General features: G+C 49.5%; 2 protein-coding genes across 6 annotated transcripts in view; one reads left to right on the forward strand and one right to left on the reverse strand.

Annotated features, from left to right (window-relative positions):
* IGDCC3 (immunoglobulin superfamily DCC subclass member 3) overlaps positions 1–2,993 on the forward strand; it is an 83,497-nt gene extending 80,504 nt beyond the window's left edge. Inside the window, exons 12-14 of the mRNA XM_072345984.1 lie at positions 1,926–2,064; positions 2,449–2,656; positions 2,821–2,993. Coding sequence (XP_072202085.1) covers positions 1,926–2,064; positions 2,449–2,656; positions 2,821–2,976 — 503 coding nt within the window. The 3' untranslated portion in view covers positions 2,977–2,993. The remainder of the gene's footprint in view (positions 1–1,925; positions 2,065–2,448; positions 2,657–2,820) is intronic.
* LOC140257011 (gonadotropin-releasing hormone II receptor-like) overlaps positions 1–19,689 on the reverse strand; it is a 46,672-nt gene that overhangs the window by 7,634 nt on the left and 19,349 nt on the right. Inside the window, exon 6 of one of the 5 annotated variants that reach the window (XM_072345988.1) lies at positions 7,016–7,081. The exons of the other annotated variants lie outside the window; for them this stretch is intronic. The gene's annotated coding sequence lies outside the window, so the exon portion shown is untranslated. Of the gene's footprint in view, positions 1–7,015; positions 7,082–19,689 lie in introns of those variants that run through there. 5 annotated transcript variants of the gene reach the window in all.

Below are 19,689 nucleotides of genomic sequence, written 5' to 3' on the forward strand. Positions count from 1 at the left end.
GCACACTTCTCTGCGGGTAGGGTCGGGCCGGCATATAGGGCCTTCTGTTCCTTGCAGAAGGGAGTCACCTACAACAACCACCCTTCTGTCCTTACGTGTAGAAGCAGTCTTGAGGCTTCGGGGTGACCGCTTCACCTGAGGCAACTTCAGGGGTGCACCTGCCTCCCCACTCTCACTAGTCCCCCCCTCAAGTTCCAGGGCCTCAAACTGGTTTTGCAGAGGCACCTGGGGAGCCGGGGACGGTCGGGATGGGGGATGCCCCTTCCTCCGAGCAGGTACCCGTTTCCACTCCTCCTCCCTTCTCAAATTACTGCTGGGGGGAAGAGAGGACAGGGGGCTCGCTGCAGTGCTGCCAGCTGGCTGGTTCCCCTTTACCACCTGTGTATGAGGTGGCAGGGACTGACATGCTCCATTAGGAGCTTCGGCTGTGTGTTGAGAACTTGAGGCTGAGAGGGACTGACACCACCAGTCGATCTCCCTCTCACACTCTTTTATAGTCCTCAGCCTCTCCACTTCCTCCTTCAGGTCAACTACGAGGCTGAGCAAGTAGTTCACCTGGTCGCAGTGAACACAATCACTGCCTCCCTCACCCAGCACTGCAAGGGCCAAGCTCTGGCACTCAGTACAGCCAGAGACCTGCACACCAGCATCTCGGGTTGGGGGCTCAGTCTGAGTTTCCTCAGACATTTTGGCAGCAACCTTCCTATAAGGCATGTGCAGGACCTCAGTCTGGGTCTCTGCAGTCTTCTTGGTTGCTGCCTCCCGTTTCTGAGAGATCAGGACCCTTGTCTGGGCCTCCTCAGTATTTCTGGCAGCAGCCTTTCGCCGGGGAGCACCCATGTCGAAGCAGAATACTTACCACAGCTGAAACAGGAAGTCAAGAGGTGCACGAGCCCTGCCTCCTCCTGACCGTCTCTGGTGGGCAGTGACTTCACAGAGACTAGGCTGTTCCTCTTCTTCCGTGTGGGCTTCACCCCTGCCCTCCTCAAGGCCTTTTAAAGAAGAAGAGACGAGGGTGGAGAGCCCTTGCCTTGGCAATGCCCCCTCCTCGTGTAGCCTGGGAACGCCCCCTCCACGTGTAGCCGCTCTCTCTCGAGCTGCCGGGCTGCTCCTACCTCGGAAGATCCCTGGATGAGGGAAAAGCCGAGCGAACCCCCTGGACACCCCGCGATAAACAGCCTCAGCTCTGCCAGGGGCAGCTCCGAAGCAGCGAACCACGGCGATCAAAAGGAGGCAAGTGGCAACACATCCAGCAGACAGCACCGCTTTCAGTCACTGTTACTTTCAGCCTCACAAATGATGAGACTGTGTGGGGCTGGGACAGTGATGTGCTGGTAGCACTGGCTCCCTTGCCATGATCCCATCCCAGCTGCCCTTCATTATGTTTAGCAAGCCAACACCTCAAAGCATTACATAAAAACTGCTGTCCTCAGGTGAGACATGGTGCACTGAGCATCTTTGCTCAGCTCCCATGGACATTTGAGCTTTATTGGTGGTGAGAAAGGAGGCCGCATGGCTTTGAGAAGAAAGGCTGCAGTGCATGAGCATTACATGGTGAGGCATAAGAGGAAACCTCTAGAGGGAATCTCTAACTGCTCACACCTTTCATTTTCATCTATGTGTAAAAAACATCCTGCTGCTCTTATAGTCCTTTTAAGCCTTCCAGTGGGAATATCTCCAAGAGAGAGTTATTACTTCTCTGTCTGTGCTGGAGTAAATACTCATCCCATTGGCAGCTGCCAGCTCTCTGCCTTCTGCCAGGTGCTGTGCTCACTCAGGGAAATTCTGATAGCAGCAGCCTGCATGATGGGGATGGCTCCCTACAGCCTCTATGGGGTACCAGGAGCAGGAGAGATGCATAGGTAGGGCCATGAAAAAGGAAACTTTCACTGCTAACCCCCTCCTCCCCCTCTTTCCTCTGGCAGTGCTGAACCCCCCGTGTGACTGCATGAAGGATGAGCAGAACAACAAAACCTCTGCGACTGGTATCATCATTGGGATCCACATCGGCGTCACGTGCATCATATTCTGTGTCCTCTTCCTCATGTTTGGGTACAGAGGAAGGTAAGAGCTGCTCATAAGGGGCATCCTACAGTGTCATTGCACAGCCCTGGGAATGCCACACAGGTGATGCTGGTACTGTGGTCCCTGCCTTCCCCCCAGCACACAGACTCAAAATACACACTTCAGAGACCCAGCCAGCTCCAGTCCCCACCAAACAACGTGCTACTTCCTGGGAGCATTGGTATTTCTGCTCTGGCAAGCCCTGCTCCCCCCTGTAAACCAAAAGCCTTTTTTAAAGGTAGTGGAAGAGATGTAACTTTGTAGGAGGGATTTAAGGAGTGAAGGAAAATTGCAAATAAATAAGGCAGATTGAAGCTTGGGGGAAGATAGGAAGGAGAGCCACTGGCTCTGCTCACCCTCAGGCATTGCCTCGTTGTTTTTCAGGCTGCTGATGTGTAAAAACGTGCAGGAGCAGCTGTCGACTCCGCAGATCCCGAGGAGCCAGAGGAGCGCTGCAGGGATCCTTCTGAACGGGGCTGCCCGCAGGGACAGGGACGAGCGGGACCTGAATGGAAAGCAGTTGGACATGAACGAGCTGGAGAGGTTGTTCCCAGCATCACCATGTCCAGAGCAGCAGGACAAGGGAGTAACGGTGAGTCCAGCAGCACGAGGAGGGTGCACACCTAGTGGGGATGGGTTGCTGGATGGTCTGGCTGATCTCAGTGGTCTTTTCCAACCTTAATGATGTTATGATTCTATGAAATGCTTAAGACCATCGGCCGCCTGCCGCCATCACTGCCCTTTCTTTCCTTGCAGCCTGCTCACAGCCCGCCTGCAGCCCACGACGACACGCAGATATCCACACTGCCAATGGACAAGTTCAGCATCGTCGAGGAGCAGCCAGACTCTCCCCCCGAAAGCCCTCACGATGGCAGCCCCGCTCCTCGCCACGGCCCTGCCAATGAAGGATAAACTGCCAAGACTCGAACCCTCTTGTAGGAGTTACCAGAAACCAAAACCGCAGCTGGTGATGTCTTTACAATGATGCGTCAATCTCAGGTCAATTGAAGATTTCTACAGTCTGTTATTTTTTTGTTTTTGCTTTATTTTTATATATATATAAGTATATATATATGTGTGTGTGTGTGTGTGTATACAGCCTCTTTGAAACTCTGTGAAGCTCATCTTTCTGACCTGTCTCAGGCCTCTTGGTGCGTTTCTTTCAACGATGGCTTTACCAAGACTGGTCATGATTGGTTTTCCCATAGCTGCTAAGTGTAAAAGGCTCCTTGCAGAGCCTGGCAAACTCCTGCCCCAGCGGCCCAGGGGTGCCTTGGTCTCTTGGCATCACACTTCCTGACCAGCAGCTTTAGGATTACTTTTGGGATCTATTTTTTATTTTGAGAAGACTGGATTCGGAGCAGTCCTTCTAATTTGACTCCAAAACTTGAGGCCCGGGAAGGCCATTTCTCCATGGATTGGATGATTTTGTACACTTTCACTATTTCTCAGGATACTTTTTTTTGCTGATTGATGATACAATATGAAGAAAAAAAAGAAAAAAAAAAAGAAAAAAAAAGAAAAAGGAAAAAAAAAAAGAGTGTCAGAGGAAGCCTGAAAGACTTGGACAAACAACCCGAGTGAAATCAGAACCTACCTCAACCGGAATGAATGTCTTCTGGGAAGCAGAAATGCCTGCGTCTTCCTTCGTGTTCAAATACAAGTAGCGTAGCACTTGGTCAGTACAAGCTTGGTCCTACCTCAGCCGTCCCGCTCTGTACCTGCCGCATCGTCGTCGTTTTTTGTTGTCGTCCTTCCTGTGTAAAGCACTTCCAAACCTTGAAAGCAATGTTCTACCTCAAGTGTGCGAGAAATTCGTGTGTGTGCGTCCTCACCCCCTCCTCCTGCCTCTCGTGCAGGCAGCTGGTGTTAATGAGCTTTATTTTAGGCACGGTGGGATTTCGCCTGGTGGAGATTTGTGTCGTGGTTTGTTGTTTTTTTTTTTAACTTTAAAGACTCTGGGGACTGTCACGGATGTGGCCCATGTGATGGTTGATGCCCTGCAGCTCGCCAGCACCGTTGCTCTCATGGAGCTCAATTGGTGGTCCCAAATGGCTGCCTTGATCCATCCTGGCTGTATGTGGGATGGGTGCTCTGGTCCCTGTGCTAAGGCCAAGGCACTCTGTGGCCAGGAGCTCATGGAAACTGCAGCTCAGCACTTCCAGAACCCGTCAAGATGCTCCTGAGTGGGTTTCCTGAGAGCAGGGTCTTGTCTTGAAGTGGCCACCGTGGCCCATGCATGGTCTACAAGGTCTTGTTGCTCCTGTCAGGACGAGGTGTGGGAGCTCCGACTGCGATGCAGCAGGGCTCCTAACACCAAAGAGAGGTCTTGTGACATCCACCAACCTGCCACCATTTGGGGATTCGTAGAGCCCTAGAATCACAGAACGGTTGGGTTGGAAGGGACATTCAGGATCATCTTGGTCCAACCCCCCTGCTGGTGACAGAGCTGCCCCACAGCAGCTCAGGCTGCCCGGGCCCCCATCCATCCTGACTGTGGGCACCCATAGCTCTGTGGGCAGCCTGTTCTGGGTTGTCCTTGGCCTCACAGGTTGGTGTGTGACTGATGTCGCCCGTCAGGTCCCCTGCCGTATGGTTATTAAAACCAGACATGCATGAAGGTTTGAACTCTCTGTAGAGGTGGTGGCAAATCCAACGTCACCATGTTTGCAAAGGAAAGCGAAAGGAATCAGGAAAAGAAATGAGTTTAAGAGAAATAATGATTGTATTTTTTTAAATGGTACCAATGGCAGAGTCTCTTATGTCAGAAGCATCCCCCACCACCTTTATATTTGGCAACGGGATGCTGCTGGTAATTGTGTAAATAATACAATATATGGGATGGTAAGGAAAGTCCCGTCCCATGTGCTGGATCCTGGGGTGGGCAAGGTGTGAGCAGGTCCCTGTGCTTCCAGACTAGACTCAAGCAGTCTCTCTCACCCCACCAGCCCTATTCCTGCTCCTGTGTGCCGTGGGGACATCACCATCCATCCATCCATCACCGAAGCAGGGCTGGTGCTGAGCCATGACCAGGAACCCAAACCTCTTCCCATCCTGCTCCCGGCCCTGCTTCTCGTTTCCTTGTCTTTGTGTGGAACGCCGAAGCTCACGTTGAAGTACTGTTGCCAAAGTGAACACATGACTTAGAGTAGCTTTCAGCTCAGGATCCCCCGGAGCTGCGAATATGCTATTAATTTAATATCATATTATTGTGATATTGTAATAGTATTTGTCATTACTTCCTTTTATTAAAGGGAAATGCTGTGCCATTCGACTAGTTGGAATTTGATAGTATGTCGAGAGTAGATTTCTTTTTCTTTTTAAACGATTATGCAGAAATGTAATGGCTTAAACCAGTGCAGATTCTGGGTTGGTTTGAGACACCTGAAGATGGATGTGAATCTTTAAAGGCTATTCTTAGATATGTAGCTCTTCCTCTTGTTGGGGTTTCTTTGACGCTCTTGTGCCGATGGTGGGGCGGCCCTGCAGAGGGCAGAAGGTGGACAGAAGGATGCAGCCTTCCCCACCTCATCAGAGCCTCCTGAGTCTGCCAAACTGGGCCAAAAAAGCCTTCAAATGGTGGCAAGAGCCACTCCATGGGGCCATCATGGAGGCAAAGCTGTGCCAGAAAAAGCGGGGGAAGCGTTGTCTGGCATGACTTTAATCTGTAAAGCAGGAAGGAGGGCAAAACAAGAGCTTGTGCTTGGTTTCATTTGGGGCCAGAGGGTCAGGCCTGCCCTCGGTTCATCCCAACTGTTGCCCTGTTTTTGCTGGAAACCATGGGATCTCTGTGCTGCTGTTGGGAGGACAAGTAGGACAGCAGGTCCTCGTGTGGCTCCGGGGGAGGCTGACAGGTGTCAGAATGCTCATCCCAGGTGAGCCCTTCCCTGCACTGTGTCACCAGGGCTTTGTTTCTCCATTGGGAGTTGGGTCACCAGAAGTAGATGAGCCCCACTCCTGTGCTCTGCCACGTCCCAAACGTTCAACCCAAAGCTTGCCAGCTTTTAGATTCCCTTTTGTTTCCTTTTTCTTCTTGGCTCAGAATGTTTTATCCAAAGGCAGAAGCAGTGGGTAAGTGCAGGCGCTGGGTCCCAAGCCGGCTGCTGGCAACCACCCATTTTTGGGATAGGAGTCACGTCCTGTAGCATTTTCCCAATAAAGTAATTCTGCTAATCCAACCCCACTGCCTTTTCAGGGCACATCCAGAAACCCCCCTCTCTTTGCTGGCTGTGGTGAGATGAAATTGCAGCAAGGAATTAAGGTATCCAAAAGCTGATTTTTATTTCTTATGTTTGTTTTTTGTAACCCATAATGGGCACAACCTATTCTCGGAGCTCTCAAGTCTACCAGAGATGGCTGCTACCTCAGGGATAGTATCCACATCGTGTTTAGTTGGACAGGGACTAATTTGATGCTGTGACAGGGTATTTTCACACTGTTGGATTCAGGTATTTATTTGTCTGACGTACCTTTCTTCTTCCTTGTATTGGAAAGACGCTCAAGTCTTTAAGTGCTGGACCAGTTTGGGAATTTTGAAGAATCCACCCCAGATTGTAATGAGGGACTGTAGGTTTTTGGTTGGCAATAAACGATGAGGGATGCTGTGCCGGAGTCCCCTTTGAGACATCTTGGTGTCAATTGGGTGGCAGCTGCATGGTGTGTGCATAGGAGAGATGAGTGCAGGCCTGCAAAAGCAGAGCTGAACTTAATACATTTCATAGAGTCATAAAATATCCTGAGTTGGAAGGGACCCATAAGGATCACTGAGTCCATCTCCACGTGGGACCACCCCAAAATCAGACCATAATTGCACCGATGGGTTTATTCTATGTAAGCATGTACAAACACACTGCTAATTAGGGAATTGCTGAAAAGTCACTTCCACCACCACTCAAACCAACAGGCCGGCAGTGTGGCCATGCTTGGCCCATCTCCACGCCCACAGCATTTTCCTCCATCCCTGCCCTTGCTCACGGCAATGGCCTCGAACCCATTAGGTGTTGGGATCCTCGCCGAGCTGACCAGGAAGGTGGGGAAAAGGAAATGAAAACTCTATGAAAACAAGCAGCACAGCGGGAGCAACTGACTCCCCTCATCTGTGCAAACAGGATTTGGAAACGGATCCCTCCCGGCGCTGGGCCATTCGAGGCAGATTAAAGATCCTATCTAGCAACCCAACACTGCCTGATTTATTTTCCTTCCTTGGCAAAATAAAAATAAAAACTAAGGGAAGTGGAAGGGAAGCACCTCTGGCAATGGTTATGTGGGCTGCCAACACGCATTGCATCCATGCAGCGGTGCGACCTGGCTCCAGGGTTACTCCCCAAGTGGTGTTTGGTCACCCCGTTTTGTACAAGAAAGGTGGTGGGCCAGGACAGAGCCCAGAGATAGGGGAAAAGAAGGGATTTTATCGGGCTCTGGTCACAGTCCTACAGGGCTAAGAGGGGTTTTGCTTTGGTCATCGTTGCGTCATCGGAACTTGCGATGTCTTTGAGCGTGTCAGAAAGTGATAAAACATGATGCTCAGCCTTTGTCCCAGTCCTGTTTGGAAATCAACCGTTAAGGAGTAATGTTAAGAACCCAAATAGCAAAGCACTTTTTTTTTTTCTACTGTTGGTTTTCTACTTTTCTTACTTTGAACTGTCTTGGTATTTGAAATCCCATTGATGCTACAATTGTTAGCTCTGTAATAAAAAAAAAAAGAGAAAAGGAAAAAAAAAAAAAAGGGAAAAAAAATCTTTTTTTTTTTTTTTTTTTTTTTTTTTTTTTTTTTTTTTTGTAGTTTGCTCTGTTTAGATTTTAGCCCGTGGCTACTTGTACAAGGAAAATAAAGCTAGAATAAATGAGCTAGAGCTATTCAGCCTGAGCCGTGCTTTGTTCCTGCCGCAGCACATGAATGGCCGCAGCGTGGGAACCGTGCGGTGTGCCGGGATGGCAGCGGTGAAGGCTGCCGGGTCGGCTCCTCTGGACAGAGAATGGCTTCCTAAAGGGCGTCAGTAAGGGCTGAGGGTTGGGGCTGGAAGCCGGGTGGGAAGCACAAAAGCCATTGGCGGCCCCGTGACCAATGGAGGAGGCTTTGAGCTCCTTCTTCTACCTGCTGAAAAATGGTATTTTCAGCCTTAAAACATCCCAGGGGAGAAGGAGGGAGGGAGGGGGCCAGCAGCGAGCAGAGCACGTCTGGTTAGGCAGATGATTTTTAACTGGGTTAAGAACAGCTAATGAAGTCTCAGCAATTAAGCAAAGTGCTTTGTTGACCGCAGACGGGTTGCAGACCCATTGGAAAGGGCTGAGCAGTACGAGCTGCAACAGAGACACCGTGCTGGGCCTTTTGCTTTCTTCTACCTGGGAAATGCCTGGAGATGGGGCTGAACATTGATTATCTGGGGGCTCAGTGGATCCCAATGCAGACAGGAACACAACCCCGCCACTCACCCAAACACTCCTGGAAAGAGCCCGTCAATAAGCAGTGAGTGCAACGTGCTGCATCACACACAGCTCCCCAAAGCCGCTGCCCTGCCACGCGCCGTCTGAACACACACTTCCTAATAAACGCAGGCATAAAAACTGATCTTATTTCCCAGTGGCAACACAAGAGGTGAAGAAAGATCAGAGCTGGTTAACTCTGGGGATTTTCTTGTTGAGTTCTGTGCAATACGGGGCTTCAAATAGCGGCTTTGGAGTCGGGGTATTACACAGAGCTCTCAGCTTTCATTAAAAAAGGACTTCCCCTGCCTTCAGAGCAATAACAAAAAGCTCGATGATATTAATCTACATGCCCTAGAAACTAGAGAAATAAAAAGAAGCCGAGCAATAGTTCTAAATCTCTTTGATTTGGGGCTGTTGGGATGATTAGCAGTCTCAAGAAGAAGTTATCCAAAAAGGTCCCCAAATGTCCCCAGCTCTCCGCTGCAGGAAGATGCTCCCATGGCCACACTGGTGTGGCCAAAGGCACCAACCTCCATCTTCCTGCCTCGGGTTCCGTTTCTGCCGCTGTCTGGGGTGTAACCCTGCAGCACGTTGGGGATTTATAATATCCCATAAACCCTCTCTATCCAAAAGGTCATTTTAGCGCTAATACAGCTCAGCCATTACGGTTTCATTTGTGACACTTTTACGAATCGGCGCTTAATTCCAGCACAGCTGCTGTAAAACCTTTACAGCGCTGTTCTCTGCCTCAAAAAATAACCTTTAAAAGCCACGGAATGAAACATCTTCATCAGCATTGTCTGGCAGGGCTGGTCCTGAGCTCACGGGGCTCCCCAGGAAACAAAATCGGGGTCCAGGGACCCTGACTGCAACACGTGTGGCATGGGGGGCCTGGCTCCCAACTCTTTGGCTTTTAACCATCAGAGTCCTCAGATTGGGGTTTTCCACCCCATTACGCACAGCTCCACCCCAGCGCTCAGCCTCCCATCAGGCTGAATTAAAGTTCTCCTAATTTCCTATGAAATTCACTCCTTAGCAAACCCCATCGTGGTCCAGAAAGCCGTTTCCTTAGCGCTAAAACGGCTAAATTAGTCTTGCTCCGAGTTGTAAAGGAGCTTGTCTTGTTTATTGAGCGATAAATATAAAGGTACAGTAACTAAATTCATCAGTCCCTAAACATAGCCACTGGGAACGGCCGTTTCCGACATCCAATCTACAACCACATGAATATTTCAGAGTCCTCTCTCCCTTGGGCACTCGCCTTATCTCTGGAGCCTCGATATTATTTTCTGCTTTTCAGCTTTTTCGATGTATTGGAGGAAATGTCATTATTTGGACCTGTGTGGATTACAGTTGACTTTTCTAAGCCAATTTATATTGGCAAGCTGCTGTTTTTAAAACCCCCTATAAATCACTCCTATGAATTTTAATAATATAATGTGGTTTCAAACACGCTCCCTTAATACGTGACACACTATTACACCAGCAACAGCTCCACGGGTCGCGAACTCCCTTCCATTGGAGCCTGATGTGGGACCCTACAGAGTGTACTGAGCTGGCTGCTCCAGGGACAGAGCCAAAACCCAGCCCTGTTCCTGCACACAGAGCCTCCCACCGGTCAGCCCTCAGGACATTCAATGGTCATCACAGGCAGCAGGGATACACGGAGCACCGGTCACTGCCTGCAGTACCAGGAGAGTGCATTGCTGGCACCAGGGCTGAGCATAGGGTATGTGGCCACCACCTGCAGTAAGAATCAGAACGGTTGGGGTGGGAGGGACCTCATAGCCCACCCATCCCCATCTCCTACTGGGGTCTGGTTGCCCCACCTGCTCAGCCCAGGGTGCCATCCATGGGAAGGGGCACCTCCAGGGATGGGGCACTGTCTTTGTTCTGGCTGAAATGGGATTGTTTTCATCAGAGCACCTGGTATGATGTTGTGTTTGGGGTCTAGGAGAACAATGTTGATAACACATCTATGTTTATAGATGCTGCTAAGCAGTGTTGTAAGGAGCCAAGGCCATTAACTCAGCCAATGGCCCAAAGAGTTGGGAAGGAACAGGATGAGGACAGCTGAATTAACTGGCCAAAGAGATGTTTCACACCACAAGGAAGGAGAGTTATAAAAGGGGTGGCAAAGCCCAGCACCAAAAAGAGACTCTGGGAGACCTTCAGTGAATCATGGGGCATCTCCTGCAGTGCCCCCAGTGATGGGCTTTGGTGCCCAATGGTTATCCAGTGATGTCCTCAGCTCCCAATGTCCAACATCTCCAACCCAAAAGCAATATCTACCTTAATGCTGCCAGAGAAACCCAACCTGTGCAGGGTTTTGCTGTGATGATCGATCCTGAAATGTTGTCACGTTCATCATTAATCTATTTTTTCCCATTCTGTAACTTAACCTGCGATGAGCAGACACTGTAAGTGCTTGATTTTCCAAGAATAAATTACAGTTTCATAAATGGTATTTTGCTTTGCTGCTCAATTTGCAAGTGAAATAGCGCTGCCTGCTTTGTTCACAGGATTTTAGCCGGCTCGAACAATGCCATCCTCCAGAGTTCTTTTTTTATCCTAACCCTCATGTTATTTCTGTTTTTGCTATGGTACAACTGCTCGGAATCACACACAACACGCAGACCAACCCTGAACAGCTACAAGGACACGTGTGCCCACAGATCCCTATGTGTGTGGCTCCGGATGCACGGAGTCACAAAACATCCCGAGGAGGAAGGGACCCATAAGAGTCATCGAGTTCGACTTCTGATGCACAGAGCCCAGTGCTACCTAAAGGGAACGTAAGCCTCCAGGGTGGAAGCACACACAGCCCTCACACATGGGTTTAGGGGCAGACTTTCTGAACATGCGGTGATTTCAGGCTGGGGCTTTGGGTTTGGTTCTATAGGATTCAAAAGAGGAGGAAGAAAAAAAGAAAGAGAAAAAATCCCTGCAGTTGAGGGGCTGAGTAGTGTCACCAGATTGGGTTTACAGCTTCTGTTTTCTCCCAGGGTTTTTCTAATGATGTTCACTGTTTGGGGGAACCTCAGAAGCAAATCCCCTCCTTGGGAGAACAGCCGCAGGCACTGGGAGGTTTGGGACTCCTTCCAGTGCAGCACACAGACCGGCTCTGGACATCAGGAAACAGAACTGCCACCTTTCAGCCCACCCCACCACCAAATGCTTCCAAAGGGTGATCGTAAAATCCCAGAGATAGAAACAGAAGCGCAAAGAGAAAGGAAAATGGCGAGGCTGTCCACCCCAGCCACGGCCATGGGGACCCAGGAACAGCAAGAGGGGGATTTGGCAGAGCCTCCTCCTCCCCCTCCCCGCACCTCCGTCCGACAGCGTTCCCAAAAGACCAAACACCTCTGGTTTCCATGGCAGCCTGATTTTCAATGAGCATCACTCAAGTCCTAACCGGAAAGAAAGTGTTTCATTAATGCACACAGGACACGGCGGCATCTCCCTGGGGCGACAGCGTCCTTCCCCCGAACCTATCGCACCTTCTGCCCACGCTGGGATTTTTTTTTCCTTATTATTATTTTTCAATTATTTTTGCAAATGGATCCATGCCATCCACAGTGGCTGTCCTGCACAGCCCCACTGCTCTGTGTTGAGAAGCAGCACAGCTCTCCATTAAGACTCAATGCCCGAGCTCCAAGCGCCAGAATCTCAGTGTATTTTCTCACCCATGATGCCTCCCACCTGATACGTGGCTTTTTAACCAAAAAAAGTGCATTGTTTTCTTAATTCCTGGCAAAAATAAAGGCAGCGGAGCTTCATCCCAGCCCAGCTGCAACTCCCAGAAACACCCCAACTGCTCCTGGGAGCAGACGTGCGTTAGAAGTTGGTAACGTTGTTAAGTGAATATCCATAAATTATTTTGCTATGTAAACGGTATTAATATCACACCTTCTGCCTTCAAAAGGCATGGATTCATTACGGGCACAGCCTTCCAGAAGAGCCCGCTCAGACTTTCGATTACATCCAAACGTAGCAGCGTTATTAAACACCAGCCATATATTTATTTTAATAGAGCACAAAGCTGGGCTTTGGCCACCCCACAGCCCCGCACCTCAGCACAGTCCGATCAAACAGAGCTAATGTGTGCAATATATCTTGGGTGAGTAATATACGGCCACATTTCCTGCTCCATTTACTCAGTTTTAACTACACCTGACCTACTCTTATCCTAATAGGAAACGGCTGCTCTTCCCTTTGCCCCGTCCTCCACACATGTTTTTCTGGTAATGGCCAAACCTAAATCACTTCCCTTTCCCCCATAGTTGGGCACCAGCTGCCTGGTGATGTCCGAACACAGCAAGTCCTCCTGCGGGACCTCCAGCCTTGCTCCTCTGCCTCATGTCCCATCTCCATCCCATGGCCAAGGTGGGATGGGTTGGGTTGGACTTGGCGTTCTCTTCCAACCTCAGTGATTCTATGATCCCACGTTGTCCCAGAAGGGAGCATCGTGTGGTGGAGTGTTTGTGGCAAGGATGAAGTCCTGTGTAGGAACGGGGCACAGTTCTGCTCCTAACACTGTTTTTCCCCCCGCTGAGCTTAGAGGAGGATTTAAAGCTTCCTGAGCAGCAAGCTCGCATGGCCAATTTGACCAGAAAATGTGCTTGATTCACAGCACGGGCTGTGTTTCTTCAGCCAGCACCAAGAAATCGCAGCTATATTTCATTATTGTTACTAATTGCTATAAAGGATTACAGGGAGGCGATGGCATGGGCAGAAAGAAATATACACCATTTGCTGCACACTGACCCTGGAGAAAATTTCCCAAGCTTGCTTAGGGATGCAGAAATTGGTGCAAATAAATGAGCAAAAGCATTTTCTGCAGGAATTAGTGCACGGCGCAAGCAAATTGCAGCAATTGTCTCTCTCCTTTCTAAGTGCTGAATTGCCTTTATAATTCCCCATCATTTAGCTGCATAAATCTCGCACAAATAAACCAGCAATTTGCATATGGGCAGAAAAGAAATGACAGAAACACGAGGAAAGAAGTTATATTTTTCCTGCTCGAGATGGAAATAAATATGCATCGCTAACTGCCGAAGCAGTGTTTGGTCCCAGCCTGGAAATCAAAATTTAGGAAACCCATTAATTTTCAATAATAAATACACATCAAAGGATGAAAGGGAAAAAAAACAAACCAAATCACGTTGGGGGATGATGCAAGCCATGGGTGCGTGGCTGCTGCTGCTTCCTATGTTGCCAAGGCTGGGATTGATGTGGAGCTGCAGGCTTAGCAGAGCCCCCGATTAACTCCCTGTGTGACCGATCTCATTCAGGAATAAGAGGGTGCTATTCCCCAAACACCATAATCCTCTTCCCAACGACCTAATCGCATTTGGAATAATGTGCTTTGCTTCCAAAACGTTCGTATAGGGGGAATAATAAATGAGGGGTTAGAGGGAGGAATCAGCGCCGGTCTTTGGAAGGCTCCATTGCACCGGTGGGAAGCTGGAAGAAAAGTTGATTTCACCAAGAGCAGAGTGGCTCCTTGTGTTATCTGTTGGATTCGGTCCTCTTGGCTTCTCAGCACTATTTCCCTCTCCCCAAAACCCAAAGTTCCTCAGGAAGGGGAACAAGCAGCCATTAGGGATGAAAGCACGAGTTTTGCCATTGTGCGTCCATTAACTAATCACTCCTCCTGCACGACACACAAACCAATTCATCATCTGTGATCAATACCTTCCTGCACACCCGGGGATGATGAACGTCCCCACTGATATTCAAAAGACATTGAGAAAACGGGGGCAGCTCCCCAAGAACAGGTCAAAGAGCTGGGACTGAAGTGCTCTGTGAGACAATACGTTGTCCCAGGATCTCTCTGTACAGTGCAGAGGAATTAATTTGGTTAGGAAGCTTCTTCTCAGCATGATGGAAGATCTGATGTCATGCAGGCGCTGGACGTCCAGCTGGTCTTGTATGGTTGTGTGGACCATTAGCTCAAATGCCTGGTTGCTCTTTGGGGTGCAGTTGTGCCCTGTTTGATCCCACACCAGAAAAAAGAAAGAAGCAACCCCAACTTCAGACACTGGAGAACTGAAAAATGAACCCTTTGAGACAGAGGTTTGTCCTGCAGAGCCCCACACTTTGCCCTTAAGAAGTGCTGAGAAGCAGGAAAGCTCTGGTTAAAAATAATTGCTGTCCAGAATTCTCTGACTGACAAATGCAATTAGATAACAGGGCCCTCATAAGCTGCCATTCCCTACGAGCATATTTTAACCCAGCCTTTATAATTTGTCCTTTATACCTTCAGCATCCCCATCTACTCTCTGCCCCCGTGATGGATTTATTTCTGAAGACTGGCCCATCCCCAGGCAAGGTGATGCCCAGGATACCGCCCCATCCCCTGGCACCCATAGGACAAGCACGACGCCATGGTTAAACCCTTTGGAAAACCCACAGGTAAAAATCAAACCCATTCTTTGCACCAACAAGAAGCAGCTGGTGGCACCAGTGGGCAGCGTAGGACTGGTGGGACCTCAGCACAGGAAAACAGAATATCTAAGGCAAAATAGACAGTTTTCTTTCCCCCTTTTTTTTTTGCTTTTTAATGAATTTCAGCCCTTAGTAGGCTCCATCCTCCCACTGACATCCCTTGAGAAGCAATTTGACTTGACTGGAGTTGTCAGATTTCTACAAGATGAGATTTTTCCCTTCTACACTTTGCTCAATATTTCCCATCAAATCGACGTGGTTTTATTTTTGTTTTTAATTTCCAGATTTCCCCCCCCCCCCCGTGGTCGATGGATTTGTTCTTCTTTCACTGCCATAAATCTCCCCACGATATAAAGACCCCAAATTCTAAGAGTAAGCAGGGATTGACAAAAATACACCTTCTGTATTTATTATTATATGTTGATGTCTATGCGCCAATGGGAAGCCATGGACCTGCTGTGGGAATCCAGCCAAGGCTGTTTCAGATTCACTACTCCAAAAGAAATTCTTTAGTTCTTTTAGATGCAACAGGCACCCGACCCAGCAGCAAATCGCATGTTGTGTTCAATCAGAGCCCACCCGAGGATCTCCTTGGGTCTAAGGGCAGCCCTCAATGGTTAAAAGAAAGAAAGCCCTTTCCTATCATTAAAGACCAAAGCATGGCAGGAGCCTGGGATGAAACCCACAGCTCTGAGCCACGCACCCTGCAGAGGGTTCCAAGGCCTTAGTACCTGGGGACCTGCCACTGATGGAGAAGATGCTGTATCACCCATTAGATCAGCCTTACTGCCCAGTGCTGCCTTCCACTGGCCCTGGAGCAAGCCCTTAGCTCATCTGCATTGGTTACCAGCTGAAGAGCTGAGGACCATCAGCCCCATGGCAGAGCCAGAGCTGCGTTCATACCTATATTGCTTCCAGAAGCACTTCAGATAGAAACAGCTGCTGTAAAAAAGAGCTGCTTCCCATTGGGTAGGTGAAGCTAAGAGCCTCTTCGGGATTCACCTCTCCAACAAGTCTGTCTGTTTTCAAGGGATGCAGAATAGCTCTTAATAGGATTTCAGGACTGGTTTATCCATCAAGGACAAAAATCCCACAATGAGACAATATCACAGAGAGATTATCCTGTGTTCTCCGAAGGAGAGATCACAAGATTATTCTGAAGTGAGGCTTGTTTGTGTTGAGATAATGACAGATAATTGGTAACCCCCTCTGCATAGCCGGGTGACCCAGCACGCTCTAAAAGGAGAAAAGCAGCAGCATTTCCAAAGGAAAGGAATCCAAGGTCTGATATGGGCTCCATCCGAAAGAAAAACTTCTGGAAAGGATCAGGGCAAGGCCATGAATTTATGAAGTAGTTGTTTGGCTGACTTTAATTTTTAAAGCATTATTATCCTTTTAGCGGGACTGTCGGGTAGATGGAAGCCAGGCCTGCATGATGAAGAGCAGCTGAGCAGTGATTTGCAGCAATCCTTGCGGAGCAGCAAACCAAACTGCTTGGGATCAGCTTACCCCGACCTGAAACGCTGCAAAAGGGGGGATTTCTGCACTTGTGCTCTGAGGAATGAAGGACAAAATGGGATGAGAAGCACTGACAGTGAGTCCAGAGATGTGGGCTTTCCAAAGCCCGAAGACAGAGGGGAGGTGGTGGGAACAACTGCTGCAAATCCCTGGAGGAAACTTATCCCTTCACAACAAGGCATTGCCTCAAGCACCTCAACACGAGGACATAAAACTATCAGAGGGCATCCAAAAGAGGGCTACAAAGATGGGGGAAAGGGTCCGGAAGGCAAAAGGTGGGAGAAGCAGCTGAGGTCCCTCAGTTTGTTTGGTCCAAAGAAGAAGAAATGAGGGAAAGCATCATGGCCCTACAGCTCCCTGTGGCCCCGCAGCTCCTTCATGGCCCCACAGCTCCTCCATGGCCCCACAGCTCCTGCCCCTCCGTGGCCTTCGAGGCGCTCAGATTGCACCTTCCAAATAATGCAATCAAAACAACTGGGCTAAAAGCATTCCATCTGGCTGAGGCTGACGTGAATTGTTTCTAATAAAACGAAAGCTCCGTGGGACAGCTAATGGGTGCTTATTAGTACAGCCGATGGACTATTCAATCAACCATGGAGGGAAACTAATGGGGATTGATGGCTAAAACACGAGATGAGGATTTACCTCTTTAAATAAATAGCTGATGGCTGGTGGTTGGAATGATCTTGGGTGCGTATGTGCCCCATGGATGCAGCACCCACAAAAAAAACTCATTTCTTTTCCTGAAAAATGAGATTTTCTCCCTTGTTTTCCTCAAGCTGGTGGAGGAATGGAGTGATCTGGCAGAGGCAAGGAAGGACACACGCACCTTTTAGGCTTGCAGTCACTCTTCCCTTTAGTGGTTCAGGGGGGTGTAAAGGTGTCTTTTCAGAACAGGGCATGCATTTCTTTCCCTCTTGGCCCATTTTTTCCCTGCCCTTTCACAGCAGCACAGCTATGAGCGATTCAACCCCACACCAAAGGGGTCCTGTTCCAAATAGCAACGTCATCAAAATGCTTTAAAAACTCATCCTGAACTTTGCAAGGATATGAATGGTGTGATGGGACCTGTATGAGCATCAAGACTTTGCAGCACGCTGCTGCTCAGTGCTGTGCTGAGGTTCCCAAATCCGGGATGAACCCAGGCAAGAGAAAGAGACAGCTCCTACCTGATGATGTCTTTGCCCAGCTGCTAAATACAGCCCATGATGTTATATACATGACAGTGCAGCACATTGGCTGTCTCACACAAGCTTGTGGGAAGCAGCTAAGGTAAGGGATGCTCTGAGCAGGCAGAGCAGCTGCCTCCAGGTTAGATGCATTGCTGCCATCATCCGGCAAGCAGAACCAGCACAGGGGCACGATCCTGCTTGGGGCAAGGAAAGTGTCCTTTAGGGCCACAAATAAGCACAGAACCAGACAGGGTGCTGCAAGAAGCTGCTGCTGCCTGCACTGAGAACTTCAGCTTCCAATGGAGCCTCTCCAGCCTGCTCCTCTGGGGACAGAAACCCATTTCTCAGCTGTACAGTCCCCGATCTGACAGCCTGGGTCGGCTCTAAGGGCTTGGCTCTATCCCCACTGCTTCAGCCTGGTGTTGAGAGAGGTGCAGAGTGAGGTTTGGCCTTGGCCCAGCTAACCCACTATTGCAGACAACATAGTTTTGGCCAGAGCTACGTGAGGCTTCCAAACCTTTCACACTCCTGTTTCCCTTTCTGCAACAAAAACCCACAAAGATAAACCTTGGCAGTTGCTTCAGATGTGAGGGAAAGCAGAACCAGCTCTCAGATCCAACACAGCCGAGGCGCAGCAAAATCCCCATTTTTAGAACCATAAGACAGAACACAAAGGCTTTCCCCAGCACTGAGAGTCCCTGAGCTTTTCACTTCTCCCATTTGATTTCTGTTTCTCTCCCACGTTCCTTCTCAGCTCAGATTTGGGTTTGGGGGCAGGGCTACTGGAAAGCAGTACATGAAGGAAATCACCCTGGGGTTCACAGGTTGGAAAAGACCTTCAAGGTCATCAAGTCCAGCCACAACCCAACCGTACTACCTGTATGGGAACTGCTGAGTTGCAGCCTGAACCACTGACTGAGCCCCTGGGGAAAGGGCCCAGACAGCCCTGGGGGCACGGGTGAAGGCAATTTGGCTGTGGGACAGGAAGGGGTGGAAGCTGGCTGCACCTCTCCTAGCCCTCATTTAAGGGCTGACTGCCAGCGGGGAAGGATTTGGGGTTGGAGATCCCTTCCTTGTGGAGCTTCTTTGTGAGCTTAGCTCTTCAGAGACAGGCGGCCACTTTCCCTTTGTAACACCATCCCATCTGTGTTAAGTCCCTTCTGCTGTTTTACTCCTGTATTGCCTTTCCACAGCGTTAATCTTTCTGATTGTAACACTACCCAAACTCTAACAACCCACTGGGCAGCATCCCACCTGAGGACGGATACGTGGGTCCCATGCATAAACCCCAGCAGCATCCAATGCCTTTGGTCCTCCTTGAGCCCCCACCGCATCTCCTTGCCCTGGCTGTAGGAGCAGCAGCCATGGAGGAGCATTGGTGGCCAACCCACATTGCCAAGTGCAGCCTGGAGGGGCAAACTGGGCAAGCTTCAAAAGAGCGCTGTGCTGCTGTACTGCAAACACTTGTGATCAGACAAGGGATTCTGTCCCGCAACAAACACCATCACCCCACACTGCAGCTTGGCAATGCAGGACTAAAGAGAGACTGATGGAGCTGCTGTGTTTTGCCAGCAGAGCAGCCCTAACAGCACCATCCCAGAACAGCCATTGCTGCCTGCCATGCTGCCCTGCAGGCTGGCTCCTCACCTGCCTTGCATCGGAGCCCACGACCCAGAGGTGAGCTGCTCTGCAGCCTCCCACTGATTTCATTTCCCAGCCCAGCAGATCAAAGAGCAGCATGAGGAGCAGATCTACCAAAGGCACGGTGCCCTCAGATAGACGCAGCTTGTGTTTACTCTTAGCAAGTGGACTCCTTCCTATTGCCCAGCGATTGCTTTAAAATGGATAATTATCAGATTTCCCCTTCAATGCGAAAAACAAACCAGGCCATTGTAAATCTTAAACCACGTCACTGTCTGCACACTGCATGTACTGCACTGGGGAAAAGGGAGCCAAGCCAGCACAGGCTGAATAAAGAGCCAAACCATCCCCTGCAGCACTTCTAGGCAAAGGACAGAAAGGTGTTAAACCCTACGAGAGGGAGGAAGAGAGAGATAAA

This window comes from Excalfactoria chinensis, chromosome 10 (genome assembly GCF_039878825.1).
Source record: "Excalfactoria chinensis isolate bCotChi1 chromosome 10, bCotChi1.hap2, whole genome shotgun sequence".
In the NCBI taxonomy this organism is placed as follows: Eukaryota; Metazoa; Chordata; class Aves; order Galliformes; family Phasianidae; genus Excalfactoria; species Excalfactoria chinensis.